Source organism: Denticeps clupeoides, chromosome 4 (genome assembly GCF_900700375.1).
Source record: "Denticeps clupeoides chromosome 4, fDenClu1.1, whole genome shotgun sequence".
Classification (NCBI taxonomy): Eukaryota; Metazoa; Chordata; class Actinopteri; order Clupeiformes; family Denticipitidae; genus Denticeps; species Denticeps clupeoides.
Window position 1 is genome coordinate 28,278,324 of NC_041710.1, and position 19,910 is coordinate 28,298,233.

Genomic DNA, 19,910 nt, shown 5'->3' on the forward strand with positions numbered 1-19,910 from the left:
CCCCCGTACTTCATCATGTCATGTCCAGACTGCGGAACTCACACAAATTACACCTCTTATTCTTACACAATGCATTTTGCTGTGACAAATTCTTCTCACTAAGAGACGACCTAAGTTCATCAAGTCGGTCTAATTAAAACAGGAACTCACACACAGATACTCCTGTCTCAGCAAAACGTCTTTTCTTTCCCACGCCAGGAGTATCATATTCAAACCAAAGCTGCAACTATAAAAAGAAGCAGCTTACGTCACGTTATTTCGATCCGGGTTCAGCGAGAGGGGCTGAAAACATGTCAGCCATTAACTGTCAGTCCATTAAATCAAAATAAAAATGATTATTAAAAAAAAAAAAACCCTGCCTTCAGGAACCATCGAGCCGTGCCATTGGACGGCTGTTTTTCAGTTCGAAGTGAATGCTCGGCTTTATCACCAAGGCTTACATAACACAGTCACCAGTGCTGCTCCCTCGTTCATGCAGCCTTGGTGGCGGAACAATGACGAGCCTCTTACACAGTGGTGTGTTGGAAAACTCACTGAAGGCTTCAATTAATGGGGGCTTCATAAAAGCTGCTTGTAGCTGGCCGCTGTGAGCCCACTTCCTGTGCCCGTTCCGAGCCCTCCCAGCAATCAAAAGACTTTCTCTTTCTTTCCCGTCTTTTGTGCTCTGCGGAGAGGCATGGGCATTCCGTGCTGCGTGGAGGGCGGCGGGGAGCTGGGCCAGAACCCACAACCCACCGGTGGAGCAAACAGAGGGCACATTTTACTGGCCCCGGGCTGGGCGTGACCCGCCGCCGGTGCGTTGTGCTGCATTCTACCTACTCGGCAGCTCGTGCCTGTTGCCCTGCTCCACCCTCACACACCTGAAATAACGTACAAGGCCGCGAAGACCAGGCAAGATTAAGAGGTGGGAATGTGTCTCCGGGTTTCCATGACTGCAGTAAACCGTGTCCTGAGTTTTGACTTAGATTTTGTTGATGCGCATGTTAAAAGTCCCATGACATGAAAATTTCACTTTGTGAAAATGATTTCTTCTGTCTAGCCTGTCTATGGTCCTGCAGTGGCTAGAGATGGTGATATAAAGAGTGTTTTGGTCAATCTGCATTCAGCAACCGTCGAATCTGGAATTTGTCCCCTTCTGTTGTCATAAGGGGAAAGGTTCCCTCCCGTTTCTCACGCTTTGGCACAAATGTATTTTTTAGTTTCGGAACGCAAGACTCTGAAGAACCAAAAAAGCCAACACGACTTCCTGTCTTTGCCAAACATTGTGGTTGGTGAATGGTGTTGATGACGCCATTTCCGTGAATGTCCGCTCACTTCTATAGGCCGCTCTCCTCCACGTCCCGCCCCTCTCCTCCTCATTAGCATTTAAAGCTACAGACACCCCAACGGCGCATCCAGGGGAAATCTCATTGTGGGACTGGATAAAGAGACTTTTAGAAAGAGACTCCATATATTGAATTAGGGTACAACTTAGACCTATTAAAAAAAAAAAAAGATAAAATACAATAAAAAAACATTTTAATGTAAAATGTATAATGCTTTAACCTTTCGTGTTTGCATATGGAGAGGTAACTAAGAGACCGTTGTCTCACTGGGACAAAGAGCAACATGCTGAGCATGGGCCCGTTTGCTAGTGTTAGATCAGAGGGGTACTCTGGATTAACATAATAAAGTGTTTAAGGTGAGAGGAGACCGATGATCTCAGCACTCATGCAACGGACCCACAATCTGAAGGTTGCCAGTTCAAATCCCAAAGCACAGCAAAGCTCCGTCCCCACACACTGCTCCCCAGGTGCCTGTCATGGCTGCCCACTGCTCACCAAGGGTGATGGTTTAAAAGCAGAGGACACATTTCGTTGTCTCACCGTGTCCTGTGCTGCAGTGTATCACAATGACAATCACTTCATTTTCACTTCAAATTCAACAAAGATTCTTTGTAAAATTCAATTTTTCTTGTTGTAAATCCTGAGGACGCCTTTGACCTTGCACTAACAAACAAGTACCATGCTCAGTGCACAGTGCTGTGCTTAGCTCCAGTTAGAAAATAGTGGCCAAAATGTTGAAAGGATATGAAAAACGTTCTCTCGAAATGATTGATTTGTAAGCTTGGGACGTTAATGCAGGTAATATATGATGGACAATAATTCAACCACTTCTTTGTATTACAACAAACTGTTAATTCAGACATTTACATTCATGGCATTTATCAGACGCCCTTGTCCAGGGCGACTTCCAGTAGTTACAGGGACAGTCCCCCTGGAGCAAGTCTCAGCCCTCAATGATAGAATAAATGAAATTCAGATGTTTTGGAATGCCCAAACTTGCATTGTGTTCCATTCTACAATTTTAAATAAATGATCAAATCTTGTGTAGAATGTTTAAAAAGAGAGGCTTTAATCTTTAACATAATGCCTCACTTAAGTATTCACAGCTACATACTGATCAAGGGTTTCCACTTTTGCATGACTGTATTTGCTGGGATTGCTGTGTGATCTGCTCGTTTTAATCAGTTCTAGGTCTCAACTGGTGGGAGCAAGTACTCTATTCCTAACACGAGGTATTAACAACATAACATAACATCTTTGCTAATAGTGATGCAAACATTTTTGATTTTTGTTAAATAAAAGTCTTCTATTCTGACCACCTATAATAAAGTGAAAACTCCCCATGGAGCTGCTGAAACCTGATCCTTATACAATAAAATAGACGTCAGGTTATTCTACATTCAAAACCTGCAGTGGTGTAAAATAAGATTTCTGTCCCTCAAGAGCGTTATAAGGTTGTGGAAAACAATTCCAGCTTGAACAATTCATGGCAGGCTTGCTTTCAAAATCCAATAAACTTGATATAATCAACTTGACCTAAACAAACTTTGAAAAGAATACAGAAAATAAAGCCAGAAAAGGCACACAAATGAGCAGACACGACAGTACAAAATGTTGGAATCATAACTAATCATTTTGTGACAAGGAACAACACAAAAGACCGCCACCACAGCACCAGCGTCCATGCTTAACCCTCACGCTGGGAAGTGACACCGGTCATCAGGCCACACCGACAGCTGGGCCCTGGCCTCCTGCTTTCCACGGCAAGTTCACGAGCCAGGTCGCGTCCACCAGACTGGACATGGCTGTTCACCATGAAATTCTGCCTTCTCTTTACATTCCTTCTCTTCTGGTTTGAAATGCGACCTTTTCGTTTTACTTTGGATCATTATGTTTCTGGTTAAAACTCTCCGAAGTTTGGTGGTAAGAATTTAGCATTAACATGTGCAGCTCAAGATACATCTGTTTTGTGGTTGAAATATTTCCAGAAATCTGTAAAAATAAACTGTTCTTTCTGCATAATGACAATTTTTAAATTGCAACAGTAGAGATGACTACTCAATATGGCGCTCATATAGTCTCTATAACAGTACTATTTGACATGTAATTATAATTGCAAAGCCAGTTTTATTACTAGGCTGTCCGTGTAGAACATATGAGAAGTTCTGGTGATGGGGTATCGGTGATGGGGTATCGTACAGCACGTTCGCCTAATGTGCCTGTTGCTGTGAATCTTCAAGTAAGCAGAAGATTTAGGAACTGTTTATGTTCTGTACAGTTACAGAGTAAAAATGAAAAGGAGAGCCATGGACCACGAATGAAATGACAGGTGCTGGTGAAGCAGGAGCAAGAGAGTTTCCTCAGTCTGTAATGGCATACAAAAGGAACGATGGATGTCAAGTGGAGGTCTGGAAGACGGCAAAGTCCCTTCAGTGAGATGGTGGCGCTCTGCTCAGCCACAACTGAACAAATATGACCTTCGTGGCCGAGTCGGCAGGAGAACGGCGTTCCTGTGTCCTAGTAACGCAATTCAGCATGTGAACTTTGCAGATAAACGTTCTGGGGAAAAAAGGGCGCGTAATTCCAGGGAAAGGACACCACGGATAAATAAATCTATAGCAATGGTGCTAATACCTCGAAGCGGGAGGAATGGCTGTGCAGGAATGTCAAATGGTTACGTGGCTTTCGCGTCAGGAAGAGGGCCCCTAGGAAGAATTTTGCTTCGGGCCCCAAGGAGGTCAGGAGCGGCTCTGCAAACACCTCTCCAACCGTAAAACGCGAGGACGGACCAGTCGTGCTTTTTAGGCCTGGTAGAATGAAAAAAAAAAAAACGTGCTTTTTTGGACTCTTGTAGATTCCCTTTTTATGTGCCTTCGCAGAACCATTTTATTAGATAACGTGGGAAGGAAAACAGACTGTTCCGCGCCGAGGCGAAGAATTGGATCGAAGGAGGTCACCGGACCAGCTTGGTCGTGACTTTTGTTCTTTGTCGCCAAACGACTACTCGCCCAGGCCGGCCGGTGGCTTTCAGTCAACAAGGACGTGTTATTTCCGAGCGCGCTGATGTCACCGGAGAGACGACGAGGGGGGGGAGTGGGCGAGCAAGGGACTAATCCGGGTGCCCTGGTTTTCGCCGAAGGCCCGGCCATTGCGTCTCGCTACGGCGCCCTTTTCTAACCCCCGAGGTCTCTCCTCTCTTCTTTTGCAACGAGTGTGGAGAATAATAATCACACGGCAGCCAGACGGTCGCAGAGGTGACGAAGGTCTACGCCGGGCGTTTCCCTCGAAGCGATTAAATCCAATTGCTCCGGTTAATCCAGCTGTGCACAACATCAGGCGGGGGCTGGGCTCCCACAGACACGCAAGGGCTCCAGTTCAACCGCAGATCTACTGCCGTTCAGCCCGATTAAGGCAGGAGTGTGAAAAAAAGTGACATGGGAACATGACATTCGTCAAATACGCACGCAGGCACGCGTTACAGAGCCGAACGGGCCACCTTCCTCAGGTAAGGTTACGGATGCGCGTCTTAATTTTAATTTTTTTTTACAAATGTGCACCCTGCTGTCTCATCACAGACGTGGCGAAAATCTAGAATAAATGTCCCCACGCAGGAAGGAAGCGGGAACGCGGCGGCGTGGTCCGCCACGACGGGACCGGGAACTGATCGGGGCTGATCGGGGCGGATCGGGGCCGGTCCTGCTGCGACACGTCACCGCGGCCTCATGATTATTAAGGCGGGAGGCAGCGGCAACTGGCTGCTTCTGGTTCCGCGGCGAGTCGGCGAGCGAGTACAAAGACGCGGGGCCGCAGACGCGGAGGAAGCGCGAACGGGGACCGAGCGGCTGGAGACGGCGACCGGAGTCGGGTGAGCGAGTCCGCGGGAAGGGGGACGGAGGCCGGCCGACACGGACCAGCCGAGCTCCGTTATCCGGCTTTTACGGAGGAGCGAGATTTTATTTCTATGGAGAGCTGGTCCTATAATATATACACAGACACACACACACACACACACACACACACATACACATATATACACATATATACACATATATACACATATATACATATAGATCTAGATTAAAACGCGAGAGGAAACGATGGAGGATCCGCTGTTACGCTGCTCCGCTGCTGGTATATTTATCGGCTGGTGAACGAAGACGCCGACCGGCGAGAAACGACCGCGATGTCGACTTCAACTCTTACGTGGCAGGAGCGGTGAGTCGAGGAAGAGGAGGAGGAGGAGGAGGAGGAAGGAGAAGGAGACTCCCTGGTGTAGAACGCTTCAAAGTTTCTTTTTTTTTATTTTATTTTATTATTTTATCTTTTTTTAGAAGAGCTTTAGGTCATTTGGGATTCTTTTCACACGAGAATCAACCATTTAATGTCCCCAGCAGTCGTTTAGCCTGAAGCCACCGCGGGCTGTTCCAGTCCCTACTAATGACAGGACTTTACAAGCTGAAGGAAAGAAAAGGTTTTATTTCCAACAATTCAATTGTTGTTTTATTCTAAGGTCTGATCAGCCTTTAAAATGTATTACACTGTATTACTGCTGAATTTCACAATGACAGCTGCCAAATTAAAAAGCGATTTGTCGTTTTAGTAGGTTTAAAGAAATACTGTGCTGAAACCTGGTATTATTACAGATCTATGCATATAGATCCCGAGCGGGATGGCGGCTGCAGTTATTGATGAGGAGCGTTCCGATTGCTGACTGCATTTCTGCGGGCTGCCGGGTCCCTCGGACGGCCACCGAGCCCTCTGACCTCGCAGGGGTCGGCACTCTCTAGTTCTGATTGTCCTGCCCATTTGCAACCCAAAAAGTGGCACGCAGCTTCGTGCCTGAAAGCCGAATGGAGACGCGCTGATGGGTGGCAATGTCACCTGCGCTTCCGGTCTGGCTGGGCCACGCCTCCTGTTTACCCTCGGCATCCACGCCCCGGCGTGGGGGTACGCCGTTCCTGTTTACGCCTTGTCTGCGGTGTGTCCTGCAGCTGGACCGGGAAAGCTGAGGGACGGAGATAGAAAGGTATGCCTGGGATCTGGACCACGTCCCAAAAGCCTCGTATTTTGGAATGCCCGGATGTGGCCCCTCCCGCGGATCATGACCTGCTGATTCAACGGCGTACGGGGGATGCGGGCTGGCGCTCCTAGGCCGACGCCCCTCCCGCCCCTATATACAGCTCAGCCCACCCGTAATCTCTGGAGATGAACTGCGGGGCGCGTGCGCACGCACACGCACGTCTAGCACACGTGGCAAATTCTCTGTTTGCAAGCTGGAAATTGGATTCATCTACGATGGGAAATTCCGAACCTTCTATGTCTGAGTAGTGAAAGTACAGTGGATTACACTGGACGCGGTGCCCGCCACTTCCTTCCTTTCACGTCTTTGTGTGCGCGACGGGGTATTTAAAGGACGTGTCGGGAAGCTGGGAGCCATCCCGAACGGGATCTATTTATAGCGATGTCACCTTGTCGAGCGTCAATGGGGCAGAACAAAAGAGAAACGGCTTTTGTTCGGTTTACCTGTTATTTCCGCTTCCAGGCCGGTCGGCCTGAGAAACAATACCCCCCCCCCCCACCTTCTGTCCCTGTCTGATCCTGCTTGAGATGGTGTGCAGATGTTTCTTTATCCCTGGACCTTTCAAGTTTGTTGAAACGGCAGCGCTTGGCACGGCACAAGCAGCAGTGGCCCACATCCTGTTAATATCTGTTAAGTGGATCTGTTAAACGTTGTGCATGACATGTCGGCCTGACTTCAAACACGTTGGGATGGATTCGCTCTCCTTCTCTCCGCTGAGCTCTCATCCTCACTGTGTGACTTCTTGCTGTGAGGAGATGCATTTCCAAGGTGCCCTGCCCGCCAGCTGATGTACCTCCTAGCTCTGAAAGGCCCTTTTCTGCTTTCCTCAGACCCCTGGTGAGCTGGAGAAGATGGCCGTCAAATGTACTGTACAGGCCAAAAGTTTGGACGCACCTTCTCATTCAATGTGTTTTCTTTATTTTCATGACCATTTACGTTGGTAGATTCTCACTGAAGGCATCAAAATTATGAATGAACACATGTGGAGTTATGTACTTAACAAAAAAGGTGAAATAACTGAAAACATGTTTTATATTCTAGTTTCTTTGCTCTGATTACTGCTTTGCACACTCTTGGCATTCTCTCGATGAGCTTCAAGAGGTCGTCACCTGAAATGGTTCTCCAACAGTCTTGAAGGAGTTCCCAGAGGTGTTTAGCACTTGTTGGGGTCCAGCTCACCCCAAACCATCTGGATTGGGTTCAGGTCCAGTGACTGTGGAGTCCAGGTCTCCACTTTTTGTTAAGTACATAACTCCACATGTGTTCATTCATAGTTTTGATGCCTTCAGTGAGAATCTACCAACGTAAATGGTCATGAAGATAAAGAAAACACATTTTATTTTATCACCACTCACTTCTGAACCGGTTGAAACCCAGTCATTTTGGAGTTGAATAAAATGATACATTTTGTATACTGATACAGTATCAGGAAAAAGGTTATTTTATCAGTTTTTATTAATTATATTGAGCCATTCACTCTGGCGGGGTATTTGTAAGATTTTAACATAGATAACCTTTTAAACCTGGTGTGGTGTTGCTTTTCTTTTTGGTGGTAAAGCCACATTTGCTATTACCCTGAAAAGCACAGTGGAGGAAAATCCCACCATCTGGGCCTAAAACACCACAAATCCCCTGCTTTTGTGTCACGTTTCACGGACTTGGATTTCACAGAAGACCTCAAATTTTAGCTCCTCCCCCAGATATAATTTTACATATATCTACATTCATTATCAAAGGGACATAAAACCTCCTTTTTTAACATTCTGGTGGCGTGTTTAGTGCACCCCACCCCGTGGTTGCAGTGGTCACGTCTTACACGGGATGGGAAACGCAGTGTTTTCAGTAAATTCTTCTCTCTCCATCTTAATTCTGTCTTATCGCTGGCCCGGGATTTGTCGAATGTGTGCCATACTGAGAGCTGTATTTAGGTGATTGGGTCGACCGGAGCAGTAATTACTCTTTATCATTTCAAATGAATGGGCATAATTGAAAGTTTGGCCTGTGCATAGTTAGAGAACTGAAACGTAACACCGCTTTTCTAAAAGCGGGGACTTGTGGGAGTGTCGTTACCTTCACCGAACCCAAGGAACGGGATTCTATTTGCGGAAAGCGCTGATGTTATGAACCGCCCACATGACCGAGTGGAATTGTGGCGCGGGTCTCCAGGCGGCCGTTTTGTGGACGCTGCTTGTGCGAATTCTCTGTGGCTTATTAACTCCGACCTGTCTGTGTGTTTGTCCCGCAGAGCCCAAAGTAGAGGAGCTTGGACGGCATGCAAAGTTGTGAAATATCTTCAGACAGCACTGATGATCCTCTTAGTAGCGGTTCACGCCGACATCGCCAACCGCGAATAGTAGTGATCGGCGCAGGCTTGGCCGGCCTCGCTGCCACTAAAACTCTCCTGGAGAGCGGCTTCGCTAATGTCACAGTCCTAGAGGCCTCTGACCGAGTCGGAGGCAGAGTGCAAAGTGTTCAGCACGGTAAGGGACCCTCCAGACACACGGTGAATGCGGCCCTCAAATAAAAAATGGATTGTTCCGGTGAACGCGGTATATGGTGGCTTGCCATGCGCACGAGCGGCGGGCCCGGGTCCACCTCAGCGGTTCCTCCTGCTAATGTGGTTTAACACGGCTAACCAATTTGCCACAGCGCCAAAAGCACAGTGGCGCAGATTGAGGCACGTTTCAGTGAACGAGCTGCCCGCTTTCCTTCAAGAAACTCAGTTACATCAGGCAGTCCCATTGATCCGAGCCTTATTACAGGCCCGGCCCAAACTCATTTGGAGCCCTAGGCAAGCGTTTTTTACAGAACAGTGTTTTACCACTAAGCGGTGTAAAATATTTTTATTATTGCTACTATTGTTTAATAATCTTTGCTATGTAAGTAAATTCATGTGGACTCGAGCATTTCATATCAAGACACATTAATCCCAGCTAGTTTTAAGAAAACAAATAGTTTTACTTTATTTCTTGCTCCGTAGTACTCAATAAATGGATATATACTGTTTTTGGATAGATGTATTTACTGTTTAATACCTCTTTGCCCCTCTAGGTAAAGCCACTTTGGAACTTGGAGCCACTTGGATTCATGGTGCCAATGGGAACCCAATCTACCACCTGGCAGAAGACAATGGGCTTCTTGAGCACACAACAGATGAGGAGAGGAGCGTGGGCCGCATTAGTCTCTATGCCAAGAAAGGCTTGGCTCACTACCAGACCAACAATGGCAAGAGGATCCCAAAAGATCTGGTGGAAGAATTCAGCGACCTGTACAATGAAGTGAGCTGTACTAAAGTCCCACTGTAGATCAATACCCGTTAACATTCCCGCTTCTTTGTCGCCAACAAATGGGGTCAGGACGCTGCAGATGGAGTGTGAGAAGAGTGTGACTCTTCCCATAGCTAAAGCTGGGCTACTTAAATCTATGGCTGGCTGTGGTTGGTTTCATTTGTGTTGTGCTGTTTAGGGTTATGTCATTTCAGAGTATTAACTGTGATGCGTGGATTCGCAACAGTCACAATGTGAGAATGTTAAAAATGGTACGATTAAGGGAAAAGGTTAAACTGGTGTAGCAGAATCCACTCAGCCACATGCGGAGAATCCCCACTTTATTGGACTTTAGATTTCGGCAAATGATGGTTTTCGTGGATGGATTCACAAACCTGGTGTGATAAAGTTTTCTAATACCAGCTGATAAATGTGTTTTCTGTTCTTTTCTTAGGTTTATTCATGTATCCCACGTTCTTATCCGGACCATTAATTATTAATTACTAATTGCCGCCACTAATTACCATGACATTCACCCTACGGGGTTAAATGCAGGGACAAAGTGGTTTTTGTCACTTGACTCCGCATTTGGGTTTTCTCCTCTTCACCGACACGCGCTCTTGTCTCCCGTCTTCTCCCCACCACATGACACTTTTAAGTTTTATTCATACCTGCAGTTTTATTTGCTCAGCAGGTTGATAGTCAGGTTTCGAACTTTCTATGATTCTACTGTTTCAATATTTCTACACACGTTTACCTCTCCAAGGAAGAGCATCTCATTAGTCATGCATTGTAGCTTTTGCAACATGCATCTCACATAACATCCACATAATACCTACCTCATACAGGTAGGCCGGTAAAGCCTCTCAAACCAGTTAGATGATGCAGTTTAACCAGTCTGATCGGCATTGTCTGATCAACACTAATTATAGTTCATTTCATTCTAGCATTTACATTTACAGCTTGTATCAGACGCCCTTATCCAGAGCGACTTACAATCAGCAGTTACAGGGACAGTCCCCCCCCTGGAGTCTTGCTCAGGGACAAGATGGTAGTAAGTGGGATTTGAACCTGGGTCTTCTGGTTCACAGGCGAGTGTGTTACCCACTAGGCTTACTAAATGTGTTATTGGCATACCTGGCTTCATTTTTCTCCTTTTTAAACGCTGGGCCAGGGCAGCTGACCCATGGTATTTAGGCTTTCGCTGGATGAGAGTGAGCACATGCCGTGGATTTAGGAGTGGAACAGAGTAAATAAATCTCCTGTGTGATTATTTTTCAAGCATCAGCAGCCGGCTACATTCAAACCTGCGTAATCTGGGCCGAGGAACCGCACATTTTTTATCCTTTCTTATAGTACACATCCAAACAGATTAGATGTTTTCCTAAAATATCACAAAAATGTCACTTAAAAATGCACCTATTTTCCAGGGGTATCATGTTGCTAGCGTTATGTGTTTTTGCGTTTTTTTCACTGCCAGCATTAACTATTTGTTTTGTGACCCCGCAACCTACTTATTTTCCGCTGAGGTGATTGCTCAATCACTCTCAAGAACTCGCTGACATGACAGGCTGTGCTGGCCTATACCAGTGGGTTCAGTTTTCAAGACAGGGTTATTTCAAATATGTAAATATGGCTCACATTTTTGTCACCAAATATGGGACGTAAGTGTACAGTACAAGGCTGCTGCAGTGCTTGTATGATGAAACTATGATGAAGCGTGGTTATGCTGTAGTAAATCTGATGTATTTCTTACTTGTCTCAGGTGTACGAGCTGACTCAGGAATTTTTCAAGAACGGGAAGCCCGTGGGAGCCGAGAGTCAGAACAGTGTGGGGATCTTCACGCGTGATGTTGTGTGGAAGAAGATCATGCTGGACCCTTATGATGGGGGAAGCACCAAGAAGCTCAAGCTGTCCATGCTGCAGCAGTACCTCAAGGTGAGCAGCGTCGATCGACCCTGACCAGGGGCTTTCCCGGATCTCAGGAATTTAGATTTACAGCATTTATCAGACGCCCTTATCCAGAGCAACTTACAATCAGTAGTTACAGGGACAGTCCCCCCCTGGAGACACTCAGGGTTAAGAGTCTTGCTCAGGGACACGATGGTAGTAAGTGGGATTTGAACCTGGGTCTTCTGGTTCATAGGCGAGTGTGTTACCCACTAGGCTACTACCACCCTATGGAAATGGGTACCAGTTAAAAAAACTGGTCAGAAATGCTGCTGCTGTTCTGTACTATACTGTGCCGAACGCTCCCTCACCAGCAATCTGGGTTGGAGCGAGGCAAAGTAAAATCTGGGACAAATAACAGTTTGTTTAGCGCCATTGATACAAGCAGTAACTCAATTGGCCCTCTTTCTCTGCAGGACGCCATAAATGGTTGCACTTTAAATAGACAGTAGAGCTTCTTTTGCTTTTTACCGACATGCATGATGTTCCATGTTCAATGGATCCCTGTTTGCACACAATATAAAGCAGCACTCCGTCTTTATTCAGTTACTGTGTCACGCTGCCTCATGGTTTAGCCAGTGAGGGATGTTAATTGTAGTAATCGTGCTGCCACTGATGCTCCGTTTGTGCTCATCTGTGAAAGCGCTGGTGGTCATCTGTGCTTTGGCCGCAGGTGGAGAGTTGTGAGAGCAGCTCCCCCAGCATGGATGAGGTGTCCCTCAGCGAGTTTGGGGAGTGGACAGAGATTCCAGGTGCCCACCACGTCATCCCCGCCGGGTTTATCAAAGTGGTGGAGCTCCTGGCGCAGGATATCCCGGGCCGCGTGCTCCGTCTGGGGAAGCCTGTCCGCCACATCCACTGGAACTTCAGCTCCCCGCAGGCTGAGGAGATCACCGGGGGCGACCTCGACCACAACCAAGACCGCCGGCCTGGGCCTGCCCCTGTGCGCGTGGAGTGCGAGGACGGCGAATGCCTCCCCGCTGACCATGTCATCATCACCGCCTCTCTGGGCGTTCTGAAGAAGAGCCACAGAACACTTTTCTCACCTGGACTGCCCCACGACAAGGCACTGGCCATCGAGAAGCTGGGCATCAGCACCACTGACAAGATCTTTCTGGAGTTCTCCGAGCCTTTCTGGACCCCCGAGTGCAACAGCATCCAGTTTGTGTGGGAGGACGAGGCCCAGCTGGAGCAGCTGGCCTACCCAGAGGAGCTGTGGTACCGCAAGATCTGCAGCTTCGATGTGCTGTACCCGCCTGAGCGCTACGGCTACATGCTGAGCGGCTGGATCTGCGGCGAGGAGGCGCTGCTCATGGAGCGCTGCGACGACGAGACCGTGGCTGAGACCTGCACCGAGCTCTTGCGCATGTTCACAGGTCAGACATCCCATCAGCGCAGCGCTTGAAAAGATCGCGTTCTCTAAAGGGAGCTGCCGTGGTCCTGAGGTGTTTAGACCATGGGGCCTAGCGGTTAAGGACGCGGCCCCGTAGTCAGAAGGTTGCCGGTTCAAGGGTGATGGTTAAAAGCAGAGGACACATTTCGTTGTGTCGCCGTGTGCTGTGCTGCAGTGTTTCACAATGACAATCACTTCACTTTCACTTCACTTCATATTTGGGATGTGGATGGAGATGGACCTCGTGGTCCACTTGCATGCAAGGATGCAACCAATGTTTGTGCTTAGAATGAATTAGTATTTAAATTTTCTTGCGTTTGCACATTTATTCATGAAAAAGGCACATTTATTTTATTGTTTTTGAAAGTTTTAGAAAATTTGATAAACTAGTTGGCAGCGATAATTGATAAAATGTGAGTAATTAAGATACAGCTCACTTGCACGTTGTCCTTCCTGTTTATTTCGTCACATCCAGAAGACTCCATTTTCATCAGCGCAGCAGGAAATATGTGTTTTTCAACTTTTCCGCAACTTTGGACATGCAGCAGTTGGTCATGACGTCAGACAGAACTGCAGCTTAGCAGTTAAGAGGATTAAGTGTATGTGAGTAGTGTAGTATGCCGTGGCGGAGGATGTCAGTGACTCACCTCTGCACCTTCAGGTCCACTCACTTTTCCCTCTCACGGGCCTCTAGAACCTTTCAAATGACGTCAGTGTTCCACTGCAGCAGCCAGCGCTGTTTATTACAAGGTTGTTGTAACCTTGTAATATTGTCACCAGTGTAAAAAATGTTACTTCAGCCTCGCGGTCCCTCTTTATCGTGTTTAAAGCCTAACCAGTAGCACTAGTTAACATGGGTGAAGAGCTTCTTACTGGAAACCAGGGTACCTCTCCCCCCTTGTTCCTGAGTGAATTGCTTTGTCAGGTCACAGTTAAGAGTAAATCCTCCAGGGAGCTGCAGGGCTGGACCGCGTGGCCCAGTCTCGCCGTGATGTGGGTCAGGGCGCACGTAATTGTCGGCCGCGTCGATCTCTCGGTGGCCCGGTTCTTCAGTAGGACTGGCTGTGCTTAATTAGGATTTGGACGTCCCCGTAGCTGCGGCTCCCCGCCGATGCCTCCTCTGCCACCTCCTCCTGGTGAAGAGGCGGAAGGAGACGGCCGTCAGATCTATAATGGATGCTGCTGCGGGGACACGGTCTCAGACGGGAACAGCCACCCTTTCATTGGCTCCCTGTTCGGATTTTAAATGACAGGGCTGCTAAGCAAGACACTCCAGTTCAGTAGTTATATCCACATATTTTGGACCCTGGTGACTAATAAGGAACACTTTTATTTTTTGGACACCAATGAAAGTCATAAAGCCACTTAAGACAATCCACACAGTGCCGTCCACATCTTCTGAGCGATGCATGTAGTTCATGGGACAGTTGGCCATAAGGAGGTTGGTTTGGCAAATGCTTTCCGTGGACAGACTGATGACACAACTTGTAATGCTCTGATTGTTCTGTTCTACTGGGTGAGAGACAGAGATGGTGTGTGTGTGTGTGTGTGTGTGTGTGTGTGAGAGAGAGAGAGAGAGCTAGAGAGTGAAAGTGACAGCTGCTACACTGAGACCTGAGTCAAGTCCTCACCCATAAAAAGTGCTCTGCTCACATCACCCTGATTCTTTCCCCAACCTCATTGGTTACCGGTCCGATCTAGGATTTCATTCATGACCCTGCCCCTTCCTATTGTCCTCAGCTCTTATCTCCATACACACTTTGTTGCTCTCACTCAGGTTCTCCAAAAGCAATGTTCTCACCATCCCACATGCCACATTCCACCCTTGGTGGCAGGTCTTTTAGTGTTATGACCCCACAGCTCTGGAACTCTCTTCCTCTTTTTCTTCTTGATTGTAAAAGTCTCTCTAACTTCAAATCTGAACACATTAATGAACTTTTGTATTTAGTGTGCATATATTTGTATGTGTACAAATGTGTGTTTTGTTCCTGTTGTTTATCCTGTATGTAAAGTGACCTTGGGTTTGATAAAGGCAATATTTATTAAACTTATTATTATTATCATAATGAATTAAACCCTGAAATCTGTGTTCTTACTGGCTGTGCAACAGGGAACCCGAACATTCCAAAACCTCGGCGCATCTTCCGCTCGTCGTGGGGCAGTAACCCCTACATACGGGGCTCGTACTCATTCACTCGCGTGGGGTCCAGCGGCGGTGATGTGGAGCGGCTGGCCACGCCCCTGCCTTATGCCAACAGCACCAAGGCTCCGGTAAGAAGCACTCTGTGCACCAGTGTCTGTTGCGCCTTACAATATCTTAACACGTTTTTATATATATATATATATATATGTGTGTGTGTGTGTGTGTGTGTGTGTGTGTGTGTGTATATATATATATATATTAACCCTATAATTTAAGTTTCACTTATCAACCCTTAAAACTGTATATCTAATAATATAAATGTGACCTCTATTTGAGTAGCTGATTGTTTAATGAATATATTTAGTCAATTGCTAAATGTAAAAGAACAGATGTAACATATTTGTTTTTATGCAAATTGGCTACCTGGCCACGCCCTGTTGTGCTGATGCTCCAGCCCATGTTTCTTTTTTGTCTCATCTTGTGTACAGAAGGGGAAGGTTGTGTGTATATAGGATTTTTTATTTATTTATCACATATTGTAATAAATCAAGATGAACAGTTACTTGTTAGTAGTATATTATCGTTTATAGTTTGAACATATCATTATATGAAGCGCATTTATTATCCATGTGAAGTGGCTGATAGTTTTGTCAGGCGATAGAGACGTTGTTGATGTTTACGGCAGTACGGCAGGGGTGTGTGCGCATCGACAGCCCCACAGAAGGCCTTCAGAATCTCAGTGCCAGACAGTGTGGTGTGTCCGTGGCTCTGCACCGGCTGTAACTTGAGGCGCTGCCATGGATCTGAGCCGAGTAGAGAACACACCGCTCTTGCCAATTAGGGGTCTGGAAGGAGCAGTGTGACCTCACAGAAATCTCACAAAAAGCCGGTGCTGCTTGCGCCCAAGGAGGGGGAGTAATATACCATGATGCCTCAGGGCATTAATACCACACACCATAATGTGGACAAGCTGTTTTCAGTTCTGATTTGTTGACTTGACATGATCTCTTCTCTTCAGCCCTTACAGGTGTTGTTCGCTGGTGAGGCCACTCACAGGAAATATTATTCCACTACCCATGGTGCTTTGCTGTCGGGCCAGAGGGAGGCCTCTCGCCTGCTCGAGATGTACCCGGACTTGTACAATGCAGAAACCACAAACGCCTAATAAGTCAAATGAACCACTAACTCGTGAAACAACCTCTCTGTGTTTCTTATGCTGTCTGTATTTTTAATGACTTTAAATGATGTAATAACACTTATATTAAACCTGTAGGGGCATTAAAATGGAAATGTGTTTTACTGATAGTTATTAGCAATCTTTTTGAAATGTACTGTAAGAGACTGCCACGTCTGCCATCTCTGTTTTTATCATTCTTTTTTAAATCAAGAACATTATTAATATGTTTATAACACATAATTTAACTTGTTTTGTAAGTGCCTTCGGTATTTTATGTCATGTTATTCAAATCAAAGAACATTCGTAAAAAAAAAAGTTCAATAAACAAATCACATATTAATGTTATTTTTTTGTGGGGGTTTTATCTGTTCTTGCTATTTTGAAAAACTGAAAAACAGTATAAAAGGTCTTGATGATAAATTTCATACAGACCCCTGGAGACAAATTACCATATAATTACCATAATGATTAATTATTGAGTAAAATAGTAGCTTTTGTATGGGATTTCATCAATTAGTCAATGGAATGGATGGATTCAGGATTCATTCCAAAATTTAAAAAAATTGACCAGGGATTTGACACAACTGAACACAACTGATTTCCCTGTTAGTACTTCAATAAAATTATAATGTTTCTACTGCTGGGACAATACAATGCACAGAGAATTAAGAAACATTTTCCTATCATAAAGATAGTAATACAATGCACCGATTTACATTGATTTCCTTGTAAACCAAATAGAGCATTTGGAACACTTTCCTTACATATCTGTTCAACAAAGTTAATTAGCTGAAATATTATCTTTGATTAGACAGGTCATATTAAATAATGAATATAATTTATTCAAGCAGGTTCAATTTTTACCTTTAAAAAGGTCTATTACCTCTAAAAAATAGAATTTAAAAAAACTCTTGTTTTAATTTGAACATTTCTTTAAGAACAAGTCCTTAAGCTCTGTGTCTACAATCAGCTGTCAATTCATCTGTCTCAGAACAACCTCCTTGATCCCAACTATTTTAGCTTCAGAGCAGGTCATTCTACTGAGACGGCCAGATCAGCAGAACTCTCATCTGTTCGTATTCTCCTAGACCTCTCTGCAGGATCTGCTACAGTTAATCACAAGACTTTCCTGTCTATCCTGTAGAGACTTGAGTCCTCTCCTGTTCTCCCTCTACATGAGATCACTTGGTGAGGTCATTTCCTCTCATGAGTTATCCTACCACTACTGTGCTGATGACTCACAACTCATCTTCTCTTTTCCTCCCTCAGATGTTCATGCTTTTTCCAAAATCCCTGCATGTCTAACTGACATCTCATCTTGGATGGCAGCCCATCATCTAAAACTCAATCCACACAAGACCGAATTAATACTCATTCCTGCAGATTCTTCACTATATCAAGATCTTGCTATTTACCTGAACAAGTCACAGCTCTCTCCTTCTACAGCTGCACGCAACCTTGGAGCGACTATAGACAACCAACTCTTCTTCTCGACTCACATCACCAATCTTTCCCGCTCATGTTGATTCCTTCTGTGCAATATCAGATGGATCCACCCGTATCTATCAACACAGGCCACCCAGATACTCATTAAGTCTCTAGTAATCTCACAACTATATTACTGTAACTCTATTCTAGCAGGTCTACCGCTGAATAGCTGTAGCTGACCTGCAATGTCTGATACAGGTCTGATGCTGGCCTACAAAGCAAAAACATGGGGTAGCACCATCCAATTTCACAGCTCTTGTTATACCTCGCACGTCACCTGACATTCTCCGGCCCCCCAGTACTGCTGGACTGGTCACCAGGCTGGTCACATGATGCCTAAACTGGCCAGGGACAAGGGGGCTGGCAGTGTCCTCCTGGCAATTCGCGGCTCCTTGGATCTCAGCGGTGCAGCGTCAACTGTGTCCAAATCCGGTCGGGCCATTCTGTCACGCTGGTTTGACATGGCGAGGCAGTTGATCTTGAATGACTTCTGGACATGACGATGAAAAAGGACACATACACACGATGTCACGAAACAGGGGTTTAATACATGGTAAACAGGACAGGGAAGACAACAAGTAACAATGACCCGACGGTGAACAGACACAGACCGGGCGGCTTTAAACAATCTCACACAGGTGAACACAATCAGGAAACACTACACAGGATGAAAATGAAACTTAAATGTAAATGTAAGGGTACCAGGTTTTCTGAAGTACCGGTTCTTGTTGCATGCTGTGCAGATGCGGCTTCGCAGTGGACGCACAGAGACACGGCTGGCTGTGCTGCTGATGAGGCGGCTCTCGAAATAAACATTACCATTTGTTCAGTTAATCGTAAGCAAAAGCGCAGGCTAATGCTAACGTCAATGCTAGTATCTATTTAATGCTCCTATAGCATTCATCACAGCGAAGTATTTTTACACACCACTTTCCTGGTGTAAAAGAAATATGGGTACAACACCTCAACCATCAAGGTTTGCCAGGAAGTATCTGTGCATGGCTGCTTCAAGATGTTTTCAGCACTGCAGGGAACACTGAGACGCTCAAGGCTGACTAAGGAACATGTTGGCTTGTTAGTGTTTCTTCAAGTGGCAAAAAAATAATAATTTAAGGAACAGTGCAGGCAAGTGAAGTTTTGGGGCGAAAATCTAAGCACAGAGTAAGTGGAATTTTTTTTACATGTTCTTTTCAAAAATGTTACATGTTCTTGTACATGTTCAAAGCTTGTAATTTATTTTGTTATTTAATTACTCAAATGTAAAGAATGCCTTGGTTTTGTTTTATTTATAATAATAATAAAGTATTGTTCAGTCATGGCATATTTTGTTAAATTTATTCAAGAAAGTTTATAAATAAGAAGTCTGTTATTTAACTCAAGTTTGTTTAATTGGGTCTGTCAGGAAGACAGACCATTTATTATTGTGCTGAGAATGGCAAAAATGAACATTAAAGAATGTTAAAGACCGCCACGCGAAGACCGTCAAACGTAAAGAAACAACGGAGTGGTCAGGCCGAAGGCCTGACCACTCCGCACACGATGATATATTTTTTGTTTTGGTAGGTCGTACGGCCCGGCCACAAATCGGGTTAAAACGTGTAAAAAGTACCGTTTACCATCGTGCCGGGAACGCGTTTTTGGCTCCCTGAGGCTAACCGTTGAAGCTAGCGACCCGAAAATCGAGGCGAGGCCGAAGGCCTCGCCGAGTCTTACGATCCGACGTATGGGACGAGTCGGTGGCACCAACGGGGGTTTGGAAAACCCGGGAAAAGCCGGAAAACCGGGAAAAAGGCAATAAAAGGACACGTCTTACGTCCAAGGCCGCCACGATAAGACCGTGAAACGCACAGAAACAACGGAGTGGTCAGGCCGAAGGCCTGACCACTCCGCACACGATGATATATTTTTTGTTTTGGTAGGTCGCACGGCCCGCCCACAAATCGGCTTCAAAGCGTAAAAAGTACGGTTTACTGTTGCGCAGAGGAAGAGGTTTTCAGCTCCCTGTGACCAGCCGTAAAAGCTAGAGACACGGGAGTCGAGGCGAGGCCGAAGGCCTCGCCGAGACACACGATCTGACATATTGGATG

At 45.9% G+C, this 19,910-nt stretch overlaps 1 protein-coding gene across 2 annotated transcripts; it reads left to right on the forward strand.

The window, feature by feature from the left end:
- Positions 1-4,492: 4,492 nt before the first annotated feature.
- On the forward strand, positions 4,493-16,680 carry smox (spermine oxidase). 2 transcript variants are annotated; one of them, XM_028977998.1, is made up of 8 exons: positions 4,493-4,830; positions 4,937-5,540; positions 8,651-8,885; positions 9,457-9,683; positions 11,437-11,610; positions 12,296-12,998; positions 15,126-15,286; positions 16,177-16,680. In XM_028977998.1, the coding sequence occupies exons 3-8, from the start codon at positions 8,678-8,680 to the stop codon at positions 16,321-16,323; spliced, it is 1,620 nt and encodes a 539-aa protein (XP_028833831.1). In that variant the 5' UTR covers positions 4,493-4,830; positions 4,937-5,540; positions 8,651-8,677; the 3' UTR covers positions 16,324-16,680. The 2 variants fall into 2 exon arrangements, with proteins under 2 accessions (XP_028833831.1, XP_028833829.1); XM_028977996.1 differs by having other exon boundaries at positions 4,494-4,830; positions 4,937-5,190.
- The last annotated feature ends 3,230 nt before the right edge of the window (positions 16,681-19,910 follow it).

What these genes read in the sequence shown, in the direction of transcription:
- smox (XM_028977998.1), top strand. Translation starts at nt 8,678, where the DNA reads ATGCAAAGTTGTGAAATATCTTCAGACAGCACTGATGATCCTCTTAGT. An exon ending in AGTGCAAAGTGTTCAGCACG is followed by an intron (nt 8,886 to 9,456) that starts GTAAGGGACCCT and finishes TTGCCCCTCTAG; the next exon opens with GTAAAGCCACTTTGGAACTT. An exon ending in GCTCTTGCGCATGTTCACAG is followed by an intron (nt 12,999 to 15,125) that starts GTCAGACATCCC and finishes GCTGTGCAACAG; the next exon opens with GGAACCCGAACATTCCAAAA.